At 41.7% G+C, this 24,841-nt stretch overlaps 1 protein-coding gene across 4 annotated transcripts in view; it reads left to right on the top strand.

Annotated features, from left to right (window-relative positions):
• Positions 1–24,841, top strand: part of TTC7B (tetratricopeptide repeat domain 7B) — a 314,696-nt gene that overhangs the window by 128,381 nt on the left and 161,474 nt on the right. For all 4 annotated transcript variants that reach the window (XM_084630296.1, XM_084630295.1, XM_084630298.1 and 1 more), the window contains 2 exons: positions 8,577–8,640; positions 13,469–13,606. In XM_084630296.1, the coding sequence (XP_084486422.1) occupies positions 8,577–8,640; positions 13,469–13,606 (202 nt within the window). The remainder of the gene's footprint in view (positions 1–8,576; positions 8,641–13,468; positions 13,607–24,841) is intronic.

Genomic DNA, 24,841 nt, shown 5'->3' with positions numbered 1-24,841 from the left:
TGTAAAAAGAAAGATCCGGTGGTTCATTCGGTCATCTCGGTACTAAAGCCTAAGGACTGACATTCGCTGGTTCTGTCTGAGTGCTGGTCTGAGCCAATCTCGATACCACTGAATTTGTCTAAGGACTGTCCGGCTGCCGTGGATGCACTGGGTCTATCAGACTTGACTGCCATAACCCCTAGTGCTTCAGAGTGTACAGAGACTTACATAACACTGGAGGATATAGTTCTCCCTTACCCAGACTCTTCACTTCTCTCCAGCTTGGCCTTCTTGAGGGATATAATTACTCTGGAGGAGGAGCCTATGTTGGTGTCCCAGGAGCTATTCCACCTCCAACCCTCGGGCTGGAGTGCTTCAGTAAAGACAGCCCTGCTGCTACCAGTAGAGCAGTTTTCGGGCTCAGATGAGTCACATGTACTAGATGCTCTGGTATGTCTGCGGAGACAGATGAGTCCTGACAGATATTCAAGGAAATCCTAGATGGGCGAGGTAATATATTTTATTGGACCAACTTCTGTTGGTGAGAGAAAAAAGCTTTCAAGCCACACAGAGCTTTTCTTCAGTATCCTGGGACCAACGTGGCTACAGGTACACTGCAGAAAATCAAGGAGTCTTGCTCGTTGTTCCTTAGGGTATTACACCCCCCCACTCACACCCCAGATTGCAGTACTGATTCCCTTAGAGTCCCTTCCAACCGGTCGATACCTCTTTGTGGCTTTATTGGGGTCCGGGGGATCCTTATGGCAGGTGCCTGGACCCTTCTCAAGAATTGTACTGCTCTTCTCCCTCCTGCCAACTGGGTCTGTAGGGTACAAGGAGGAAGAGGTTGACCCAAGTCCACAGCTTCCGACAGGTGTCTCCTCCTTATCCTTGGATGAAGTGATGAGTCTTTCCTTGCCACCTCTACTGGATTATCGGAACTACTGCAGAGAGTTACCAGTGTCCTACAGATTCCACAAGAGGAGGTCCAGGACTCTCAACGCTGGCTTCTGGATATCTTACAACCTAAGAGACCAAGTAAGGTGTCTCTTCCAATTAATAAGGCTATACTAGAACCAGCCAAAGCAGTGTGGCACACTGTGCTCCTATGCCAAAAACTCCTGTCAAAGGAGCTGAATTTTTATTCTCCCACCCTGCTCCCCAACTCTCTGATGGTACAGCTGACTACAGAAAAGGCTCGGACGCACTAACAAAAGGCCATCCTGGCAGATAAGGGCTCTAAAGGGACTGGACCTCCTGGGGAGAAAAGTCTTCTCTTCCCCAGGCTTCCAGTTGTGTGTCATAACTACCAGGCTCTGTTAGTGAAATATGACTCTTAACAACTATTCCAGGCATGTGAGCTTCATTGACAAGCTTCCCACAAAGGACAGAGCCCAATTTCAGTCTCTTTTAGATAAGGGAAGGCTAGTAGCTAAAACAGCTCTCCAGACCACAATGGATATGGCAGACACAGCTTCCACAAGTCTGGCCACTGGCTTAGTCAAGAGGAGTGACTCTTGTCTGCAATTGTCAAGGTTTCCTAGGGAGGTCCTCCCCTTTGATGACTCAAATCTCTTTAATTAAAGAAACGGCGAGTCCTAGCATTCATTAAAGGACTGGAGATTGACTCTGCATTACTGGTGATTTATACTCAACCCCGAGGAGGAAAAACCAGAGACAATCCTATAGACTAAAACCGCCCCCTCCTCATATACCTTATTACCAACACCCAGCCAAGCCTCTGTGGAAACAGAGCATTCAGAGGCCTTGCTTCATAACCCCCTCCACTGCCACAGCCTTTTCTCACTCTCAGCCACCCACCAATGGCTATTTTTGACATACTAGTCAAGACCTGCCTACCATCACTGAAGCCATCTACCTCTTCTTCCCATTATTTTTGCATGCTGTCTCACACTCTTTGCCCACAGCTGGAGGTTGATCATGAAGGAAAGTTGGGTTTTGGAGATTATCCATCAGGGATGCTCCATAGAGTTCCTCTCCTTCCTGGTCCCCCTTCAGGGACCACTCTCACAAGGTGTTTCTTCAACAGGAGGCAAAATCCCTCTTACACTGAGAGGCAATAAAATGCGTTCCACCTCGATATCAAGGGGAGGGGTTCTACTCCTCGTATTTCCTGATTCCCAAAAAAGAGAGAGGGTGTAGACCAATTCTGGACCTTTGGCAACTGAGCATCTTTATTCAAAAGCTGAAATTCCAGGTGAGTGATGTTGCCCTTTCATGGAACCAGCCAAGAAATAACCACAAACAAAGGTTAAATTGAAGCAGTACTGGGGGCTGGTTTATTGCTTGCTTCCCTTATTTATGCAATTATACTCTCACACGCATTCCATTCATACTGGCAGGCTGTAGATGCAGGTGTTGCTTCCTATCTTAGGTGATAGAGACTGGCCAGGTTCCAGCTTCCCAGAGATTGAACCGCTAGGCAATGAGAGTCTCTGAAATCCCTTTGAACCTGTGTGAGGGCTCTACTGTTTCCGGTCCAGTCCTGAGTTTCTGCTGTTGTAGGTTACATCTCTCTCTGGCCACTACTGCTATAGGTTTATGTACAGTACCATATACAGCTTAATTATCTTTACACAGTAATATTTCGGTTCAAGCCTTGCGATTGGTTTCTTACACTCATACTATCTCACTCACTCCTTACATATTGATTACATATGCATAAGCATTAATACAATTGGTAGTATAGCTTTATGCAAGCGAGCGACATCAGTGGGGACATCTGCTGTTGTTTGTGGTTCAGTCAGGAAACTGTGCAACTGCACTTTCAAACATGACAGGAAGTCTACACAGGCAGACTATATTTGAAAAAGCAAAAAGAGGGAGAGTAGATGGGGGAATGAGCTGCCCCTCCTCAGGAGCAAAAGCTATTGCTGTCTGAGCAATGGATGGGGGTCGAGCCATGGTTTGGGCCACCGCTGGCTACAATTGCGTTGTCATCAGTAATCCATGCCCTTCAGGAAAGGATGTGGTTTGTGGCTCTCAACCTGAAGGATGTATACTTCCATGTGGGCATTCACCCCTCACACAGAAAATTCCTGCATTTCATGGTAGGCCACAAACACTTCCAGTTTTAAGTGCTCCCCTTTGGGCTGGCCATGGCATCCAGAGTATTTACAACAGTTTTCTGTGTGGTAGCAGCCGAGATGAGACACCAAGGCTACACAATATTCTCATTGCTGAACGATTGGCTCCTGGTAAGCTTGAGACCTTAGGAGGTCAGGTCAGCGACAACATTCCACCGTACAGCTTCTAGCAACCCTAGGCATTTGCATAAAGAGAGAAAAGTCTATTTTGTCACCCACAAGGACAATAAACTTTGTAAGGGTAATGTTGGATTCGGTTTCTGTGAGAGCATTCCTCCATGCAGACAGGTTTCATATAATGATCAACCTGAATTCATGCATTACCCGCAGACCATGAATTACAGTGCACAGGATGCTTTTCATTGTTAGGCTATGTAGCCGCATGCACCTAGTGCCTTTCACTGTTAGACCACATGGCTCCATGCACCTACCTGTCACAGTTCACCAGGCTTCACCTGCCATGTCTGCAAGCTTGACTCCACTCGATCTATTGACTGGACAAGCACCACATCAGCTCCAAGGTGGCCGTTCCCACCGGAGTTATCACCGCCTCACTTGGTGGTCAAACCCAGAAAAGATCATGGTGGGAATTCCCTTCATCCCTCTCACCTCCAGAATCACCATTGTGACGGATGCTTTCCTCCTAGATATGGATGATCACTTGGACAACCACACTCCTCGGTGTACCTGGATCCCACAAGATGCCAGACTACATATAAATTTACTAAAACTTAAGCAGTCCGCCTTGAGTGCAAGGCTTCCTTCTGCTCATACGCTCACTCTTTATGAGGGTACTGTTGGGACAGTATCACCATCATGGTCTACCTAAACAAACAGGGATGAGTGAGATCTTGTCCCCTCTTCCTGGAAGCATTCAGACTCTGGAAGTGGTGCATCAGGAACCACATCACAATACAGGCTGCTTACTTTCTGGATATCTACAACTCCCTTGCAGATGAACTAAGCAGAAGCTTCTCAGCAGACCACAAGTGGGAAGTCCAAGACACAATCCTAAGCAAGATATTAACACAAAGGGGTATACCATAATGGGACCTCTTTCCATCCCCCCCCCCCAAAAAAAAAAAAAAAAAACCAGGAATCTTTCCATGTATTGCTCCAGAGGAGTCATGGGTCGTGGCTCCAAGTGTGATGCTCTACTACTGTCCTGGACGAATGACCTCAGATATCTTTCCTCCCATTCATCTTCTTCCACAGGTCATAGGTAAAGTAGGTTGCGACGGAACTAACATCGTTCTCCTAGCACCCTACTGGGACCTGTTTGCCTCCCAGACGAACAAGAAGCTCAACATAGAGAAGAATCGGTAGCAAATCTGAAGATGGAAGGCAATTTGGGTGGAAGTGATCATGAAATGATAAATTTCATGAGAAAGGAAGGCGTAAGACCAGTAGAATAAGGACAATGGACTTCAAAAAAGAATACTTTAGCAAACTCAGAGAACTGGTAGAAAAGGTCCCATGGGAAGAAAATCTAAGGGGAAAAGGAGTTCAGGAGAGCTGGCAATTTCTCAAGGAGACATTATTAAGGGCATAACTGCAAATTGTCCCAGTGCAAAGCCAAGATAGGAAGAGGCAAGTATGGCTCCATCAGGAGCTCTTTAATGACCTGAAAATCAGAAAGGAATCCTACAAAAAGTGAAAACATGGATGAATTGCTAAGGATGAGTATAAAAGAATAGATAAGCATCATCTTCTTTTTCCTTTATGCCGCTTTTCCTTGTGAGAATCGTGGCAACAGCATGGAGAGTAGGGAGGACCAGACCTCCCTTTCCTTCACAGCAGGTTCCAGCTCCTCCTGGGAGATTCCCAAGCATTCCCAGGCCAACCAGGAGGTATAATCCCCCCAGTGTGTCCTGGATCAGCCTTGGAGCCTCCTTATCAGATGCCCGAACCACCTCAGCTGGGTCCTCTCAATCTGGAGGAGTAGCGGCTCAAGCATGTAGGGACAAAATCAGAAAGGCTAAAGCACAAAATGATGTACAACTAGCAAGGAACATAAAAGGCAATATGTTCTTTAAATACACCAGGAGTAAGGGAAAGATGAAATTAGTGGGGAAGGAGAGCTAATAGCTGTTAATGGTGACCGGATATTAAACACAACTAATATGTTCCTTCTCCCTTGTTGTCAATAAGTGAAAATAGGGAAAGAACAGTTTAAAGAATATTTAGATATGTTAGATGTCTTCAAGTCAGCAGGGCCTGATGAAGTTCATCCTTGGGAATTTAAGGAACCAGCTGAAGCAATCTTGAGCAGTTATTTTTGAGAACTCATGGAGGATGGGGGAAGTCCCAGAGGACTGGTAAAGGGCCAACATAGTCAGCCTAACTTCTATACCTGGAAAGATACTGGAACAAATTATTAAGCAATCAGTTTGTAAGCACCTAGAGGATAATATGGTTATAAGGAATAGCCAACATGGATTTGTCAGAAACCAGTCATGCCAAGCCAGTCTAGTTTCCTTATTTTATAGGGTTACTGGCCTAGTGGATGGGGGAAGAAGAAGATATGATATATCTTGATTTTAGTAAGGCTTTCGACACAGTGCCACATGACATTCTCATAAGTAAACTAGGGAAATGTGGTCTAGATTAAATTTCTGTAAGGTGGATGCATAATTGATTAAAAGACTAGTTGTCAGAGTAGTTATCAGTGGTTCACTGTAAAATGGGTGGTGTATCTAGTGGAGTCCTGCAGGGGTCAGCCCTGGATCTGGTGCCATTTAATATTTTAATTAATGCCTTGGATAATGAAGTGGAGGCTATTTTTACAAAAATTGCAAATGACCTCAGGGTGTAGGGGGAGGGTGCAAGCACGTTGGAGGGCAGGATTAGAATTGAAAACAACTTTGACAAATTGGAGAATTAGTCTCAAATCAACAAGATGAAATTCAATAAAAGAGAAGTGCAGCGTACTTCAGTTAAGAAGGAAAAATCAAATAGACAGCTACAAAATAGGGAATAACTGACTAGGCGGTAGTACTGCTAAAAAGGATCTGGGAATTATAGTGGATCACAAATTGAATGAAAGTCAACAATGTGATATAGTTGGAGAAAAAGGCTAATAGCATTCTGGGGTATATTAACAGCAGTGTTGCATATAAGATGTAAGAGGTGATTATCCCGCTTTACTCAGCAGTGGTGAGGCTTCAACTAGAGTAGTGTGCCTAGTTCTGGGTTTTAGGAGTGATGTGGACAAATTAGAGAGAGTCCAAAGGAGAGCAACAAAAATGATAAAAGGTTTTAGAAAACCTGATCTATGAAGGATGGGGGGAAAGCTGGCCATATTTAGTCTTGAGAAAAGAAAACTGAGGGGAGACCTGTAAACAGTTTTCAAATACATTAAGGGCTGTTGATAATGAGGGTGGTGAGCAATTGTTCTCTGTGTCCACTGGAGGTAGGACAAGAAGTAATGGGCTTAATCTGCAGCAAAAGAGATTTAAGTAAGAAATCAGGAAAAAAACTATGATCACTTCCACCCAAATTGCCTTCCACCTTCAGATTTGCTACCGATTCTTCTCTATGTTGAAGAATCATACCTGGGAGGAGAAGCAGGGACACAGCGCACTTAGGGGAGCAGGTGGAGGGGGGTGGGGATTTTTGGATGTATCCTCCTTTGTTGTCAGTTAGCCTATCTCCCTCCCCTGGATGGAGTGAGAGCCTATTCTTTAGGGCACAGGCAATCTCAGTAGCATTTCTCCAAGAAGTACCTACACTGGACACTTGTTACATTTTCACAAAACATTATACTTTAGTCCAAACCTCTTCTGCAGACTCAACCTTTGGAATTACAATATTGCAAATATCTATACTGCCTGTGTCCTTGTAGCCACATGTGTAATACAGATAGGGTTCACACGTCTCAAAGAACCTCCAGTTACAGGTAAGTAACCGCCATTTATTTAAACTGGAGAGGGAATCAATAGATATACATTAACACTGTGGGTGTAGCTTAAAATATTTGCCTTCAGACTCTAAGATCTCAAAACTCACCTTTTTATTTTTTCTATTGTCTAGTTGTTTCATTTAGCACTATGGACTTCTGTGAGTGGAGCCCATTTAGTTCTTCTGTCAGCTTTTTAGAGTAATACTAAAATATTTATAGGTTTGTATGTCACCTCTCTGAAGTGTTTCCTTAAAGGAATAAAGAAGCCAAGTTTCTTAACAGATGCATTATTCCATTTCTGGCAGTTTTTGGTCGTGCTAGCAGTATTAACTATGTGTTGAAACTTCTTTATTGCATAAACAATAGTTTGTCTTGGAAGTTACTTTGTACCCTTACTTTAATGTCTAAAAAGAGACTTTGACATCGACTTGCATTGATAACAGGCCATCTATTTAAAAAAAGGCGGGTGGGGGAGAGGCACTATTCTTGAGATGAAACCTACTTTTTGTCTAAAATGAGTTCATGGTTTCACGGTAAATTTCCTGATAGATCTGAGGCATCTTTAAGAAATAAAACATGTCTAAATCTTAGACAACCCTTAGTTCCCTGTCAGTAATTCAGTGTAGTTTAAGCAAATTCCGTAATACCTGTAACCAGTGTCTGTTAGTGGTGAGAGAAATTAAGAGCTTGATTGTAGAGTAACCACAAGCGCTGAATGAAGAGCAGAGTGTGGGTGCTCTACCCCAAGAACAGACCAGAGACGATATTGTGACTTGGTCACAATTTGATACCTGGTTTCCCTTTGCTTTGGGAGAGGGTGAGGGTCCTAGCTCTATACCTGGACAGATTTTACTTCTCTACCCTCACCTCCCCCCGACCCCTGCACCAGAGGGGAATTGTGGCCTCGTGGAATGTGTCTGGATAACTGCTTTCTGCAATCTGTTGCATAGGCTGGTAGGGGCCTTCAGAATTAAGTAATTGGAAATAAATGTTTTAAGTGCTTAGGAAGTGATGAGAGTGATGGCACATAGAAAAGGCAGAAACTGGAGTGGCTTTTTGTTTTAATAGTGAGCTGTACAGTACAGCATTGGTAAGAATAATGTAAAATATATCTAATGCAGAGATAATGCAAGTGGGGTCTAAATATCGCTAAAATTTTAATCAATATCCTATTCTAGTAAGCTGAGGGAAAATCTATTTTAGTGTGCCCATGTTGCTATGGTTGCAGTTCATGCACACTTACAATTAGAGTGGGAGGTTTGTTTAATTGTGAATACTGACATTTTTACAGCTGTCAAAATTACATGGTATTTGGGGTATTTGGAGTGTTTGTTTTCAACTCTGATCAGTGTGGTGCTTCTGTTCATTCTGTTTTGCCAACTTATTCTTTTAAAGGAAAATCAAAATATTGAAATAAAACTAATAATTGAAACTAAAATTCTAATATGTATAGAGATTTTCATTGTTATGGATATTAAAAATCAACTAATAATCATAGCATATGAACATTTAATGTTATATACACCATTCTTAACAGTAATATGCTCTACTTGTATTTTAATAAATACTAAAGTTTGATTTTTTGACAGCATTTTTTGTCCTCAAGAAAATACAGAAGAAGCTCTATTGTTGTTGCTGATTAGTGAATCTATGGTAAGTTAAACTGCTGTTTTAAAAACTTTTTTATGTCACTTTTGTCATTTGTCTTTAGAGCACATTTGTCCCATTTCCTGTTACAAAACTAGGCGAGCAGTTCCTTCTGGAACTAAAGCTATTGCTACTCTGACAGGGAGCCAGCAGGAAGTGCTGTGAGGGTCTTATGATTCTGAGTTCCTCTTTCCTTTTGAGACTAAGTGCATTGTCTCTGGGCTGAACCTACTCTTCCTTTAGTTTTAGGGAAGGGAGGTAGAGTCTGTTCCCAAAACCAAGTCTTTCACTTGGCATCACATCAGTGTGAACAGCTGTTACAGCAGCTGCTGCCATTCGGAGAAGCAAGCTTGAAAATTCAAGTAGTTTTTGTTGTAATCACAAAAACCAAAAATTAGATACATGTACCTCTTCAATGTGTATATGGCCAACAATTCTTTTCTGAAGTGCTTTAAAATGTAGATCTCACTCAAGTTTCAAATAACTCTTGATATTGGCATATCGTCTGTATACGGCATCATAGGATGTTGCTGGTGTTGTGTTTTTTGTAAACCCTTGATTTTCCCCTGTGGTTGTTTCCTTTCAATGTCTTTACTGACACCTGTTAAAAGGGTGCCATGCTACTGCTCTGGGGAGGTTTACTAATCGTTGATTACCTACCCGCTGGTAACTTACTAAAGCAAGGTCGGTTACATCCTATGCTCTTAAAACAGTCAATACAAAATCTTTTACTCCTGGGGGAATTCTGTGCCACTGTGCATGTACATATTTTATATGCCATGCACATTTTTTTCAGAAAATAGCTTCTGCTGAAAAGTTGCTGTGGTTACACCTTTTGCCCACCAGAGGGCATTGTGGCACTAGAACACAGCAGCCTTTTCTGGCCAGCTCCAGCTACGATGTGGAAGAGAAAGAGCCTGCCTTCTTCACAGCACCTGTCAGACCAAGTCAGGAGATATGTGGAGACAGACAGAGTGGGGTTGCTGAGGGGTCAGACAATGCTTATAAGGACTAGTGAGGGAGGACAGACTGGAGCAGGCACAGAATGGGAGTGGAGGTGCAGGGACACAGGGGGGAAGGAGGTGCAGGGTCACCTGGGTAGAGGGGGAGGCGGTACAGAGCTACAGGGAGGAAGGGGTGTGGCTGAGAGGGGGCACAGACACATGGGGGCGGGAGGGTAGGGACACATGGAGATGAGGGGAGGGGACTGACTGAGGGGGTGCAGGGACACATGAGGAGAAGGGTGTAGGACCACATTGGGACGGGGGAGAGGGTGCGGGGACACATGGGGATGGGAGGAGTGGGTGTTTGAGTTGGGGTGGAGGGACAGGGGATGCAAGGACACATGGGGGAGCAGGGACACATAGGGACTGGGAAAGATGTGCCTGACTGAATGGGAGAGGCTAGAGGTCTGCATGAGGGACATGCCCTAACAATCCCTTCCTGCCCTCTCCAAAAAACCTGATCCATACTTTTCCCACCCATACCCAACAACCCTTCAAGTTCATACCCAGGCTCCTTCCCAACAATTACTTCCCTCTCCCTAAGCTCCTCTGTTACGCCTGACTTCCCCAAGTCTTTGCACTGCTTCTGAGGGGTGCAGGAAATATGGTTCCGTACAGTAGTTTAAATGAATTATTACTCTGAGTTCTGTCTTAATATGCCTAGTAAGGAATCGATTTGTCAAAAAACATTTCCTGAATCTTTTTTATTGTCTGTATTGTTACAGACATGCTTCCTGATCGGTATTTTGAAATAAATGACCAAAAAATAATTGAAATTGGTGTGATTACAGTAAAAGCTGTTTTATCAGGCACTTCCCCAACTGGAAAGCTCTGTAAAGCAGCATTTCTGATCTTAATTGAAATGCCGGCTTATAGTCCAGTTGGCGCGGGGCTGGCAGGGGGTTGGGGCGCAAGAGGGGGTGTGGAGCGTAGGCTCTGGGAGGGAGTTTGGGTGTGGGAGGGGCCTTGGGGCACACTGCAGGGTGCCAGATCCAGGGGCCGCTGCCTCTGCCCGCAGGTGCCACCCCGAGCACTCTCTCTGCAGATTCTGTTGGCTGGGGACTGTGGCCAATGGGAGCTGCGGGGCAGCGCCTGCAGGCAGAGGCACCGCACAGAGCTGCCTGCTGCGCCTTGGCCTAAGAGCAGCTGGGACAGGTTGCCATTTTCAGGGAGCTGCCCGAGCTGAGCGGCCCCTGGATCTGGCACCCTGCACCCCCTTCTGCACCCCCAGCCCCCTCCCACAACCAAAATCCCTCCCAGAGTCCAAGTTCCGCGCCCCCTCTCACGCCCCAGCCCTGTACCCCCTCCTGCACCCAAACTCCCTCCCTCTTAGTTAACCATCATTTTTCACTTACCGGCACCCCCCATTCCCTCAACATGCTAGATAAAACAGCTTTTACTGTATATTGTGTTATTTTTGTCTACTAAAATAGGCAGAATTTTGCAGAATTTTAAAATATTGTGTACAGAATTTATAATTTTTTGGTGCAGAATTCCTCCAGCAGTAATCTTTTCACTTTGTGTAATGAATCTGAAACTTGTCCCCTACTTATAATGAACCAAAGGTGAAATTTTCAAAAGCACATAAGTGCTTTCATGTATTGCAGTAAATGATAAAAATGATTATTTTGGTCATTTATTTTTAAAACTCATGAAAATATTTTCATTACTTCTATATAGCTGAAAAAACTTACTGTTAATATGATAGCACATAAATATTGGTATTGCTACCATCATTCTTCCTATTTGAAACAGTCCTGATGCAGAACATTTCCAGAAATTGCATAGTCTTCTAAATAGATAATTTCCAGTAGTCAATTTATTACAATATTATCATTGTTGCTGTTATAAAGTGCCCTTGTACTCTGGCTTCCGTACATATGTAGTACATGCCTACCTTTGCTTTGCTTATCTAGATAAGATCCTGTAGAGGGGTCAGACTCGTAAGTAGGTCTGAGACACTGGACCTTTAAAATACTCACACATATGTATGAAAGTTCTTTTCCTACTTCAAGCAATTTTAAATTTGTTTTTAATACTTAGGGTGGGAGAATTCTCCCTACTCTCAGGGTATAGGCTGCCATGGTACCAGCAGCAGTGTTCGTGTCACAGCTGACTGCACTTAAGAGGCAGCAAGCAGTCAGTGCCACTGACATGGTGTTACCATGATTACATATGCAACCATAAAAGTAAGAGATTTTGAAGCTAAATATGTATACAGTGGAGAAAGTAAATGCCAAATACTTGTTGATCAAAAGAAAACAAATTCTACACATATGGGAGTACATTTTCAAAGGAAGATGTGGGCAGTTAAGTTCACAACTAATGGAATATTTGTGTGTGTAACTCCCCATGTACCACTTTGAAAATTTACCACTTAGTGTTTGATTATCCTGATTTTATAGACTCTTTCATCCAGTGTCTTCAGAGCCTAAAATGTTGGCCGGTTAAAATAACTAAAAAGTACTTTGGATTTTAATGTGTGATTTTTCATCTTTCTATAAGTGGGGAATGAAATCTGTCCATTCTGACTTCTAATGTGAATCTACAAACTATATAGAAATGAAACTTAAGTAGAAATGAAAACAAGTTGCTAAAAATAATGTTTGATTTCTGGCTAGATGAGATTAATAGGTGAAGAAATGCTGTTATCAGCTTGTTCTTCAGCTCTCTAGAGGGTCCTCTGACTGTCATTAATATTTAAACAAAACTAAAAAAACCCAGCCACTTTGGGAGCGTCTCACTTCCGATCTTTAATTTGTTTCACGCTATAGCTACCCATACAAATTCAAGTCTGTAGTCTGCAACAATGAAATTTGAAATGAAATTCTAAATTTCAGTTTAAAAGCATGTAGAATTAGAGGACTTCAAGACAAGACGTATTCAGACTGGTGGTTTTGTGATAACAATATATGATGGAGAATAGGAGAGGTTGGTTTCGGAGTAACCTTTTAAAGTGGAGCACATGTGGTCTTGTCGTTAAGTCCTAGCACAGGCATCAGGAGACTTGAATTTTATCTCTGCTCTACAAAAGTCTTCCTCTGTTAACCTGGGGAAGTTGGTTTAATCTGCCTGTACCTCAGTATGCCTATTTGTAAAAAGGTGTGTTGTAATTCTGTAGTCTTTGTAAAACATTTTTAAATCCATAAGATGAAATGCACATGAGAAGTGCAGAGTATTGTCAATATGTACACATTTCTGTGCTACGCTTGAGCCATAGGATTGGAGAAGCTGAGCTTCTTGTATGCGGCCCTTCTTATGGAATATACATTGAACTGTATCGGTGTGGGTTATATTTGGAAGAGACTGTTTATTCATCCCAGAGAGAGGACACTGTCATAATGACCTTCAGAAGATGAAGTAAGTGGAACGAAAATGGCACTCTCTGAAAGAAGGATGGAAGACCCCAGCAGCCTGGATCAATCAGCAAAGTTGTACCTTATTTTGATGCAAAAGACAATAAAGCACTAATTATGCCAGAGTTAAACCGCAAAGTACAGCTTCATTTTAGATAATTTTTAACAAAATTATTTTTCTCTGTTTTATACAGTTAGAACATAACAGTGAAAGTAAATCAGTTACAGAAACACTGGATTAGGGTTAATTCGTATATTAAATCCCTCACAAAAAGTAGTGTGAAAAAATGGCATCAAACAGGCTTTTGTTTAAATACAAGTAATCAAATGCAAAATGAGCAGAAGTTTCTATCTTGTTTGGTCACTTGCTTTCAGTGATGATTGGTATTTTGAAACACATTAATAATGACCAGAACCAAGATGTTAGTCAGATTAGACTGACACCCTAAATTTCTTCTTGCTGCTGTCTTCCAGGCTAACCGTGATGCTGTACTGAGCAGAATACCAGAGCACAAAAATGATCGCATCATCAGTTTGCAAAGTGCATCTGTGGTCTATGATTTGCTTACAATTGCCTTAGGGAGAAGAGGTCAATATGAAATGCTATCAGAGGTACGTCTGTAATAGTAAATATTTCCAGTGCCATGTCTTCAGTTTGTTTCCAACTGTTAACATATATGAAATATAGATGACAAAACTATCTGTGGTCATTTTAAAACAAAAATTGCCATTAATTTATTACTCTGTTCAGTTATGTTGTAGTAAAAGGATCCAAACAATTTCATAAAAAATCTTCTACCGTAACAATTGTATTATAAATAAATCCTCATTAGTGAATAGCTGGAAAAGGAATTTATGAAACTATTTCTTTTGAGGTAAGTATTTTATATAATTTCCCCCTTTGGTCTCATACCATTGTGACTGCTCTAAAATGCTGTTCATAATAATAATACCTGGTTCTTACATAGCTAATAACGAGTTTCTCCCTCATTAATTGTCTCTTCAGATCTCTGCTATAGAAATTGCATTTGATGCCTGAAGAGTTTTATTTAATTATGTAATATAGAAATCTGTTCTTTTTAGGTATGCCTTCTTACATGTTTAGGGCATTTTAAAGTGTAATTTCTTATTTCTCAAATGCATAATGGCTAATTAGGCTCTTTGCAGAACAGAAGGTTTTTGTCCTGCTTAAAGCAATGCCTTGAATTCAGCAAAATGCCATTAACTGAGATTCAGGTTAGCCATCTGTATCCACGATGAGCCCTAGTTACACCTGAATTCCATATGTTTCACTTGACATGAAAAGTCTGTCAAGGAATTGATTACCTGGTTAATAATATGCCTCAGAACATTCACTGAAGGATTCTTTACTTAAAGTAAAAAATTCAGAAGTGTTATAATGTCTGTGAAGCATTTCATATCAATATCTCCTCATGCTCAACTCTGAAATGGAAGTATTTCCTCCTGTTGTCAGCATTTTGAAGCTTCAGGTGGTCTACACGCAATTTTTATCAGAGTAATAGTAGCCCTTCCATGAAACCAAACAGTATAAAAGCTTAGGTAGGGCTTTCATTTCTCAACATAATCTTGGATTGTCAAATATTTTAAATTTTTTTCCAGTAAATTACTTTGTTTCCGAAATTGTATATCCACTATGTGGTGTTTACATAGAATTTGTTTGGAGCTTCATTTGCTAAGCATGTATCCTAGTGTATTAATGTAGGTTCGTGCACTTCAGAAATTAATGGCCCAGGGTATGTCCCAATGTCCTCCAGTGCATGTAGGCATGTCAATTATACTGATGCATCATGAAACTTCCTCTGATTTCATGGCTCTTGAGTAGGACTCATCCTATGGTTAAAATTAAGTCTTTGCCAGATTGGGGCCTAACCCTTCATAGGTAGAGTCCATTGCAGTACTGTTGGGTTATTTTGTGCATCAGGCCATTTTTCGGAAGCTTACTTTTAGTCATACGTTTTTGAAAATCTTGGCCCAATACATAACGTTTAAAAATATTGATACTCTTGCCATGAAGCAGCTATTCTATATGTGGAAAAAACAACTTATATAAAGACATTATCTATCAGAATAAAATGTATGTCAAAATATAATGCCTGTCCTTGATGGAAAGATACAGATGTACTGTTCTGTCAGATGTTCTGTAAGATCTGTTCTACTCTCATATCGACAAAGCATTCAGCTAGCTCTTAAATCCCATGCACTATTGTCCAAAATATTCCAGAACATCCAGGCTTTCAGGATCTAGTGTTCTCCAACCACCCATGGCATTGTGCAGCTTATCTGCCTTCAGATTCTTTGGTCACCAGCCAGGAGCCTCTAGCTTAATGTTGTTGTTAATGTAAAAATAATAAAATTTGAAAAGTCTTTGATCCATTAGTGTTAATGTACTTCAGCTTGGTCAAAAAGGAGTTGGTAATTCCTGTTTATAATTAATCTATCTAAATATCAAACCAGCAGAGGAAATTTCCTTCCAGATAGCCTGTCATCCTGGCTTGGCCTGACCTTTCCTTTGGCTCCTCCTTGGAGCTTCGTATTACCTTTTGTGTTCTGGAAACCAGGTGATGATCTGTAGGTGCTCCTGAAAGGCAGCCATTTTTTGGAGCCAATAACAGTTTTTGCTCATGCAGAAAGTAATGAAGTGCCTTCAGCAGAGTCAAGGAATAGACCTTTATATCTATTTCCTGATCTCTTTGGGTTTTTTCCCCTCTGGCCAGAATAGTAAGGGTTTTATTTACATTTATAAAGATACTTCTCTGTATAACATTTCAAATCTTCCAAAAATCATTCTGTGTGAATGCATCCGATGAAGTGAGCTGTAGCTCACGAAAGCTCGTGCTCAAATAAATTGGTTAGTCTCTAAGATGCCACAAGTACTCCTTTTCTTTTTGGAACTCTATAGTGTGTGCTCTCGGAATTAACATAGAGATCAATATGTATGTAGTTACTGTGATGAAGTGTATTTGGTCCTTCGTGAATTCGGGGGAGACCTTTCTGGACCAACAGCATCTTTCCCCAAGCAGGTCACTAGAAAACAAACCCAGTTCTATTTTATCTAGATTAATGGATTTAAGATCATAAAGGATCGTTATGCTTATCTACTGTAACCATTTGCATACAAAGACCATCAGATTTCACACAGTAATTCCTGCATCACATCCATACCATCTGTCTGACTTGTAGCATATCTTTTTTAGAAAAATATCCAGTCTTGATTTTAAAATGTTAAGTGATGGAGGATCCACCACATCCCCTGTTAAGTTATTCCAGTGCTTAATTACCCTCACTGTTAAATGGTGTGCTTTATTTCTAGTCTGAATTTATCTTGCTTCAGTTTCCAGCCATTGGATCTCATTATGCCTTTGTCTGCTAGATTAAAGAGTCCTCTACTGCCAGAAATCTTCTGTAAATTCAGGTACTTACAGACTGTGATAAAGTTACCTCTTAACTTTCTCATTGATAAGCTAGATAGATTGAGCCTCTTAAGCCTTTCACTGCAGGAAATGTTTTCTAGACTTCAAATCATTCTTAAAGTTCTTCTTTAAACGCTTTTTTCCATTTTTAAAGTATGGACACCAGAGCTAGACAACAGTATTCCAGTCCTTTCCTCAGCAGTCCTGTATACAGAGATAATACCCTCTCTCTACGATTACCTGATATTTCCTCCTTATATGTCCAAGAACTGTTAACTCTCTTAACCACAGTATTGTACTGAAAGCTCATGTACAGTTGGTTATCCACCATGACCCCTAATCCTTTTTAAAATACAGCCTCCCCACTCCATCAATCCTGAAAGTATGACATTTTTTTTGTTCCTAGGTATATGACCTTGCATCTAGCTATATTAAAATGCATATTGTTCAGAGGAACCTGGTTTACCAAGTACTCCAGGTCACTCTATAGTAGTGACCTGTCCTTATTATTTACTACTCTGCCAATTTTTGTGATCTGCAAAACGTATCAGCAATGCTTTTATATTTTCTTCCAGATTATTGGTAAATATGCTGAATAGCATTGGGGCAAAACCAGATCCCCGTTAGAAATAGCTCCCTTTGTTGTTATGGTGATTCTCTGTTTATAATTACTTTTTGAGGTCTGTCTGTTAGCCAGGTTTTAATCCGTTTAACATGCATTATACTGGTTTTTGTGTAACGTTGGGTTTTAATCAGAATGCTGTGTGATACTAAGTCAAATCTTTTACGAAAGTCTCAGAATATTACGTCTACAAAGTTGTCTAGACATTATGATGTCTAAAGCAAATTTGTGATCTCTTCAAAAAAGACATATTTATCTGACAAAACCTATTTTTCATAAAACAGAGCTGATTAGTACCAAGCTACCAATCTTTATTTTATTTTTTTTTCTAATTGCATCCCATATCAGTCCTTCCATGATTTTGCCCAGGATTGATGTCAGGCTACCTGCCCTTTTTAGTTACCCCGATCACATTGCTTACCCCTTTAAAAGTACTGGTATATTCGCCTTTTTTCTCTTGAACTTTCCTACATTCCAAGATTTGTTAAAAATCAACACCAGTGGTTCAGAATCCTCCTCAGCTAAATCTTTTAAAACTCTCTCTCTCTCTCACATGCGTGTATGGCATCTGCAGAGCAACATTCTGTAGATGCAGTTGTAGGTCCATAAGCCATCTCAACGCCTCCTCTGTGACAATATCTGATAAACCATTGTCCATTTCACCTTTGAATCCATATTTGAAGTACTGCATTATGTTTTCAATGGTTTGGATGTTCTTGCTGCAGTCGCATGAAAGGTGAGTCTTTGATTTTCCACTTGTGCATCAAGTAACTGCATTTTCCATGGTTTGTTCAGATGCAGTTCAATGTTGTCCAACATCTGCATGACAGGTCGAAACCAGGAAGGAGGTTTGTTGGGTTAGTAATAATGTGCTTGTTTGGAACCATAGATGAGGTTAAGACACTTTCCCTTCACTGGATTTGGAGACCTGAAGTGTTTGCAGATGGTCCATAGTGGTTTTTGAAATTTCAGTCATTGTTGGGGTGTGTAGCCTGCTGGATGGGAAGTTCTGGATAGTTTTTGGCATGTTTAAGTTCTCATACTGTGGCTATGTCTCAACAGATAGCTGGAGGTTCAGTGTTTGCAAATACAAAAAGCCACCGTTGAGGTGTTGATTGTAAAGTTTCCGTCATGATACACATGGTCTGATTCAGCTGCCTATCCACAAGTTGACTATCGCAGCTTCTTGTCCAAAACTAGTGCACAGTACTGTGCAACTGACTATACCAGGGCTAAGGTCAATGTTCGAAGCACCAAACCAGTTGGTGCCCAGATTGTTCCCACTAACTTTTGGATAATGTTGGCGCAAGCTTTCACTTTAGAGGCTACTTTCTTGAGGTGGTCATGAAAGGTCAGTGAGTGGTCAAGAATGACACCAAGATGTGTTGGCTTTGGGTCATAACGCACAGTTTCACCATAAAACTAGACAGTTAGTGCCTTCTATGATTCTGTTTTCAAGGTGGAAAGTAGAGACTGCCAATTGCTCAGATTTGGTGTCAGCCACCACTTTTGGAAGTAGTCCTCCATGATCTTAAGGTCAGATGTAAGGGTTACTTCAAATTCTTTAAAGTTATGGGGCCTGAGTTGTGAGTGCCAAATCATCAGCATGCAGAAACTTCTGCGCTATTGTTTCAGGGATATCGCTCTTGTATACACTGAAGAGTATTGGAGCAAGTACAGAGCCTTATGGTAGCCCATTATTGAAAGTACATGGCTTGCTGGTTTGACTTGCGAAGTGTACGGACATCCTTTGGCTGCTAAGCTGGTGTTCAGCAGCTGGGAAGTGTGCACTCGGGATCACTTTGGCCAGTTTCAGTAGTAGTGCATCCTTCCTGACTATATCACGTGCTGCTGACAGATGAATGAAAGCAGTAGTGATCTTGAGTTTTTGTTGGAATCCAGCCTTGGTGTTTGTAGTGAGGCCCAGGACCTGGTCACAGCAACTTCCATGCAGTTGGAAACCAGCTTGCTCCTTGTGTAGACTGGTATCTGCAGCAGGCCCGATTTGATTCCAACTCATACACTTCATCACCTTGTAGGTGGTTCTTAAACAGGAGATTGCCCTATAACTAGAAGGGTCATGTGCAGGTTTTCCAGGCCTTAGGATTGCAATGACTTTGGCATCTCTCCACACAGTGGGGATTTCACTGGTCTCTAGGATGTTGGTGACCATCCATTTCCATGTCAGTGGACCCAGGTTATATAGGAACGAACTTGAGATAGATGCCATCTTCTTCTGCTGCTTTTCCCAGTTTTGTGGCTACATTGACTGCATCGATCTCCCTATTTGTGAATGGTCCAAACCACTGGGATAATGAAGAGTGTGTGGGTCCTCACCTGCTGGAGTTGATGCTGGACTTGCCTGCGCTACTGTTTGTCTACTAGCTGTTTTGATATCCACAAAAGTTTAGCAATAATGGCATTATCTTTCACCTGCATCCTAATGTAATGCAAGGGATTTGTAGCCCCCAGGTGTCTCAGCAGATTCCAGGAACATCTGCTTGTGTGTATGAAATGTAGACTGTGTTCATTCGGGCTACTGTTTCCACCTTGCTGCATCCAGTGCTGCCAGGAGGGCTTTCCAATTTATGAGTCTCTACACTTGGCATATTTATGGAAGAGCTCTTGGCTCTCTGCAGTCCAGCAAGGAGTATACAATGACTTGTGTCCCTGGAGGATGTTCTAATCTCCCCCACAAAGAAGGAGCTCAGTAAAATGGTGTGACTGAAAACACCCCTGTATTCACACCCTACACATTGCTGTAATAATCTTTATATGAAATATGCCTTGTGAGGTATCATTTGAAAACTAGTAACTCGCTGGTCAATAATATGGTGAAATTTATGTAGCAACATTATATGTAAAGTTATGAAATCCCCCAGTATGATATTAGCACATGTTGAAAACCACACAGCACTGCCTAAGCAAAAGGTGTTAATCGGGTCTATCTTAAACATATGAATGTGTGTTTACCTCAATTTACGCATAAATAGTAAACAGGATTCTAGAGTCAACAGGGGGAGATGGCAGAAGACAAAGCAAATTGACATTTCAACAAACACATGTGAAGGGAGACAGCATGGAGTGTCCTTCATCACCTAAATCCATGTCACCTACCTCATTGTTGGAAAACTTTGCTTTGAGGGGTAATCTTCGGAAGAACCCACTTTAAAAGTTCACTGAACTGTAAAAGAGAAGAGCAGAAATCCCCAAATTATCTCTTTCACCTAAGAAGACAAAGGCACCAGCACCTTTGGGCCTCCTGGAGAGATCCTCGCCAGGGGAAGGGTCAGTCACCATCTTGCTGAAAAACACTGGGTGAGAACGTGTATTTTAAACAAAGCCTTGAATCAAAACTTGCTTGATTACGTTTTAGACTTTTAGATGCATGTTCTCACTTTTATTTGCTTGTGACAACTTTTAACTTAATCTCTTGTACTTGAATTCTCTAAAAATACTATTTTCTTGTGTTAATACACTTTTTTTTAAATCTAAACCAATATAATTCTGAGTTTAAAGTGAGCTGTTTGGTAACTCCAGTTAAAGTAGCAAACTGTTGAATATTGGCTTCATACAGGAGCAACAAAGCTTAGTGTCTGAACTGTCCAGGATAGGGCTGGAGAGTGCAAAACACACATTTTTGGGAAAATTCAGGACTGGGAATTTATTGGGGTCGCTCTGCAAATAGTAACCAAGGCTGATGGAAGCCGAAGTGTGACTGGTGTGTTACTGACAGGCTGCTGGGGTAACTGCTGCTGGACCAGGGCTACAGCAGTAAAGAGGCGCTCAGGATATGACCTGCACGCTGGTAGGCTGTTTGAGTGTGGCGCAGGAACTTCAACAGCAAAGCATTGTAGGGTATGTGGTGACACATCCCCTCACTGGTCTGGATTGCACCTCGGAATGTGACAAACGGTCAAAAGTCTTCAGGGTTGGGACAATGTGGAAGATTGTATTCTTCACAGTTGTCGTGAAAGTGGCTCAGTCAACTTTTTTGAAGCTCCAGCATGGCGCTGGTTTTAAGTAGAGTACTGGAATTTGAATGCCAATGTGGGTCAGTAGTGATCTGTGCTGACTGTTCAGGAAGTTGTCAAGGACAATCCGTGATGCAGGTATTGGTGTGCATGTATCCTCTTTAGAGGTAAACATCAGGCCAGGGCAGTATCCTGTGCCCTGTCTTGCAGAATGGAAAGTGACTTGCTGTTTTGCGTCAAAAAGGAGGAGTATATCATTTGCTGATGCCCACTGTGTCAGTTCTTCACCTGCAGTATTGTTTGCTGCCTAGCTCCACTGTGTGTGGTGACTACTAAAGTCCACCACAAATACAGCAGGGTCCTGTGTGGTTGGCAGAGTTGATTGAGGGCACTTCACATGGGGTGGTTTGTATATGATGATGATGATGGTAAACTTGACAATGCGCACAGAGATTGTAATTGTTTCTTTGTGCACTGTAGGAAGTAGGACCACATTTTAGTTGATCTCCTGCTTCCTGTATATTGCCAGCCTATATTTTGGGTGGTAATTGCTGGCTATGAGTTTATAGCCATTGATTTTGTAGCAGCAGGCTTTTTCTTCATTTGTGGCATAGGTTTCCAGGAAGGTGAGGATATGGATGGTGATAGGTTTCAGAGTGGTAGCCATGTTAGTCTGTATCAGTAAAAAGAACGAGGAGTACTTGTGGCACCTTAGAGACTAACAAAGTTATTTAAGCATAAGCATTCTTGGGCTAAAGCCCACTTCATCAGATGCATGCAGTGGAAAATACAATAGGAAGATATATATATACAGAGAACATGAAAAAATGGGGGTTGCCATACCAACTCTAATGAGAGTAATTGATTAGGGTGGGCTATTATCAGCAGGCAGGAAAAAAACAAAAACACTTTTGCACTGATAATCAGGATGGCCCATTTCAAACAGTTGATAAGAAGATGTGAGTAATGGTAGGGGGAAATTAGCATGGGGAAATAGTTTTTAGTTTTTGTAATGACTCATCCACTTCCAGTCTTTATTCAAGCCTAATTTAATGGTGTCCACTTTGCAAATTAATTCCAGTTCATTGGAGTCTGTTTTTGAAGGTTTTTTGTTAAATTATTGTGACTTTTAGGTCTGTAATTGAGTGTCCAGGGAGATTGAAGTGTTCTCCGCCTGGTTTTTGAATGTTATAATTCTTGACGTCTGATTTGTGTCCATTTATTCTTTTACGTTGAGACTGTCCGGTTTGGCCAATGTACATGGCAGAGGGGCATTGTTGGCACATGATGGCATATATCACATTGGTAGATGTGCACATGAATGAGTCTTTGATTGTGTGGCTGATGTAATTAGGTCCTATGATGGTGTCCCTTGAATAAAAATGTGGACACAGTTGGCAACGGGCTTTGTTGCAAGGATAGGTTCCTGGGTTAGTGTTTTTGTTGTGTGGTTGCTGGTGAGTATTTGCTTCAGGTTGGAGGCTGTCCATAAGCGAGGACTGGTCTGTCTCCCAAGATCTGTGAGAGTGAGGGTTCGTCCTTCAAGGTAGGTTGTAGATCCTTGATGATGCGCTGAAGAGGTTTTAGTTGGGGGCTGAAGGTGACGGCTAGTGGCATTCTGTTACTTTCTTTGTTGGACCTGTCCTGCAGTAGGTGACTTCTGGGTACTCTTCTGGCTCTGACAATCTGTTTCTTCACTTCAGCAGGTGAGTATTGTAGTTGTAAGAACTCTTGATAGAGATCTTATAGGTGTTTGTCTCTGTCTGAGGGGTTGGAGCAAATGCGGTTGTATCTTAGAGCTTGGCTGTAGACAATGGATCGTGTGGTGTGTTCTGGATGAAAGCTGAAGGCATGTAGGTAAGTATAGCGATCAGTAGGTTTTTGGTATAGTGTGGTGTTTATGTGACCATCGCTTATTACCACTGTAGTGTCCAGAAAGTGGATCTCTTGTGTGGACTGGTCCAGGCTGAGGTTGATGGTGGGACGGAAATTGTTGAAATCATGGTGGAATGCCTCAAGGCTTCTTTTCCATGGTTCCAGATGATGAAGATGTCATCAGTGTAGCACAAGTAGAGTAGGGGTGCTAGGGGACGAGAGCTGAGGAAACGTTGTTCTAAGTCAGCCATAAAAATGTTGGCGTACTGTGGGGCCATGCGGGTACCTGTGGATGGTGATCTTCTTCAGCATTTTCTCCTGGTAGTCACACTTGAATCATGGGAGGTCTTCAACATTCAGTCGGCAGATCTTTACCCCAGGTCCAGTCTGCCTAGTAAGTTGCCTGAAAAGTCTTATTTTGTTGCTCTTTTGTCTGGGAGGTCGACAGTTAACATTTGGTCACTGGTTTGATGACGTTAGTGATGGTTTCCCACTTGACCACTTTCATGCGGTCCACCTTGTTATCTACCACCTTCCATCTTTAAAACACTTTGGTGCTGAGTTGTCCCATCCTGCAGGTTTAAAAATGTTTATCTTTAGTAGTTCCTCTTTAATATCTAGTTAATCTACTCTTTAGTTACTGTTCGAATTTTAAAATTCCTTGTTATCCTTACCTACTGACCTTAGATTTTTCATTGGTTTTAGCATTTCGTAGCTCTATTTAGCATTTCATGGTTCTGCATTTCATAGCTGCTGATGTATTGTCACTGCAGTCAACCTCAACTATCTGCTGCAAGTGTTTATCCAGGACCAGCAGGACCTAAAGAAGTTTGCTTCTTTGGCTAGCTCCTCTGCTAGTTAACCCAGCAGGAAACCTGTAATCATCTGATCTTCACTGGGAAAGCCCTGGGAGGTCATTGATCAGTCATCCACCCACAGAAGGACTCTAGCGCAGAGAACTGGGAGGATTATTTCTACTACACTTTTTAGTTTCTTTTCTTTATTCCATAACCAAAAGCTTGATATCAAAAGGATTGAGGTTGGAATTACCAAGTTGTGGGTCACCTCTTAACCATACCCTAATGCCCACCCAACATGCTTCCAATGGCAAAGATACACTGCATAGTTGCAATGAACTTTCTTCTAACTCCAGCTGGTAAGGACATGCCTTTCACACAATATATTAGTCTGCCTCACAGTATAATGCAGAACCTTAATTACAGTGCCGTGCTTTCTAGCAGTCACATAACACATTCACTTCTGCAAATGATGTCTCTGAACTTGTGTGTGTATATTCCATGCCTCTACAATAATTACTGCTGTTAAAGGCAGTAACAGAGGCAGTGGCCCTGGAACTTGAGGTAGAGTGGTCCGGATGGACTTCACTTTGTTTGTTTGTTCTGTTGTCCTAAAATAAATACAATTCCACAATGTGGAAAAATATGCCATTTTCTGGGAGTTGTGATTGACTGGGAGCGGGAGAGGGAATCAAAAAGTAGGTCAGGGGTCTGTACTGAGTATTGAAATTCCCACAAAATTGTGTATTTTATAATACACTGATAATAGCTCATCTTAATTAATTAGCCTCTTAGAGTTGGTATGGCAACTTCCACTTTTTCATGTTCTCTGTATGTATATACATATTCTTACTATATGTTCCATTCTGTGCATCTGATGAATTGGGCTGTAGCCCACGAAAGCTTAAGCACAAATAAATTTGTTAGTCTCTAAGGTGCCACAAGTACTCCTGTTCTTTTTGCGGATACAGACTAACACGGCTGCTACTCTGAAACCTGTCACTGTGCAAGGCACTGAATTTAACCGTATTGGTTCAGCTCCCTTGATTGCTGCAATTCTTGAACTGGAATTAATCACTGATTTCAACGGTAGTGCACTGCATGAGCCAGGGTAGCTTATTTTGAGATTTACCTGTTATGTGACTATG

This window comes from Lepidochelys olivacea (assembly GCF_965140295.1).
Source record: "Lepidochelys olivacea isolate rLepOli2 genome assembly, chromosome: 6".
In the NCBI taxonomy this organism is placed as follows: Eukaryota; Metazoa; Chordata; order Testudines; family Cheloniidae; genus Lepidochelys; species Lepidochelys olivacea.
This window is presented reverse-complemented; position numbering and strand designations above follow the sequence as displayed.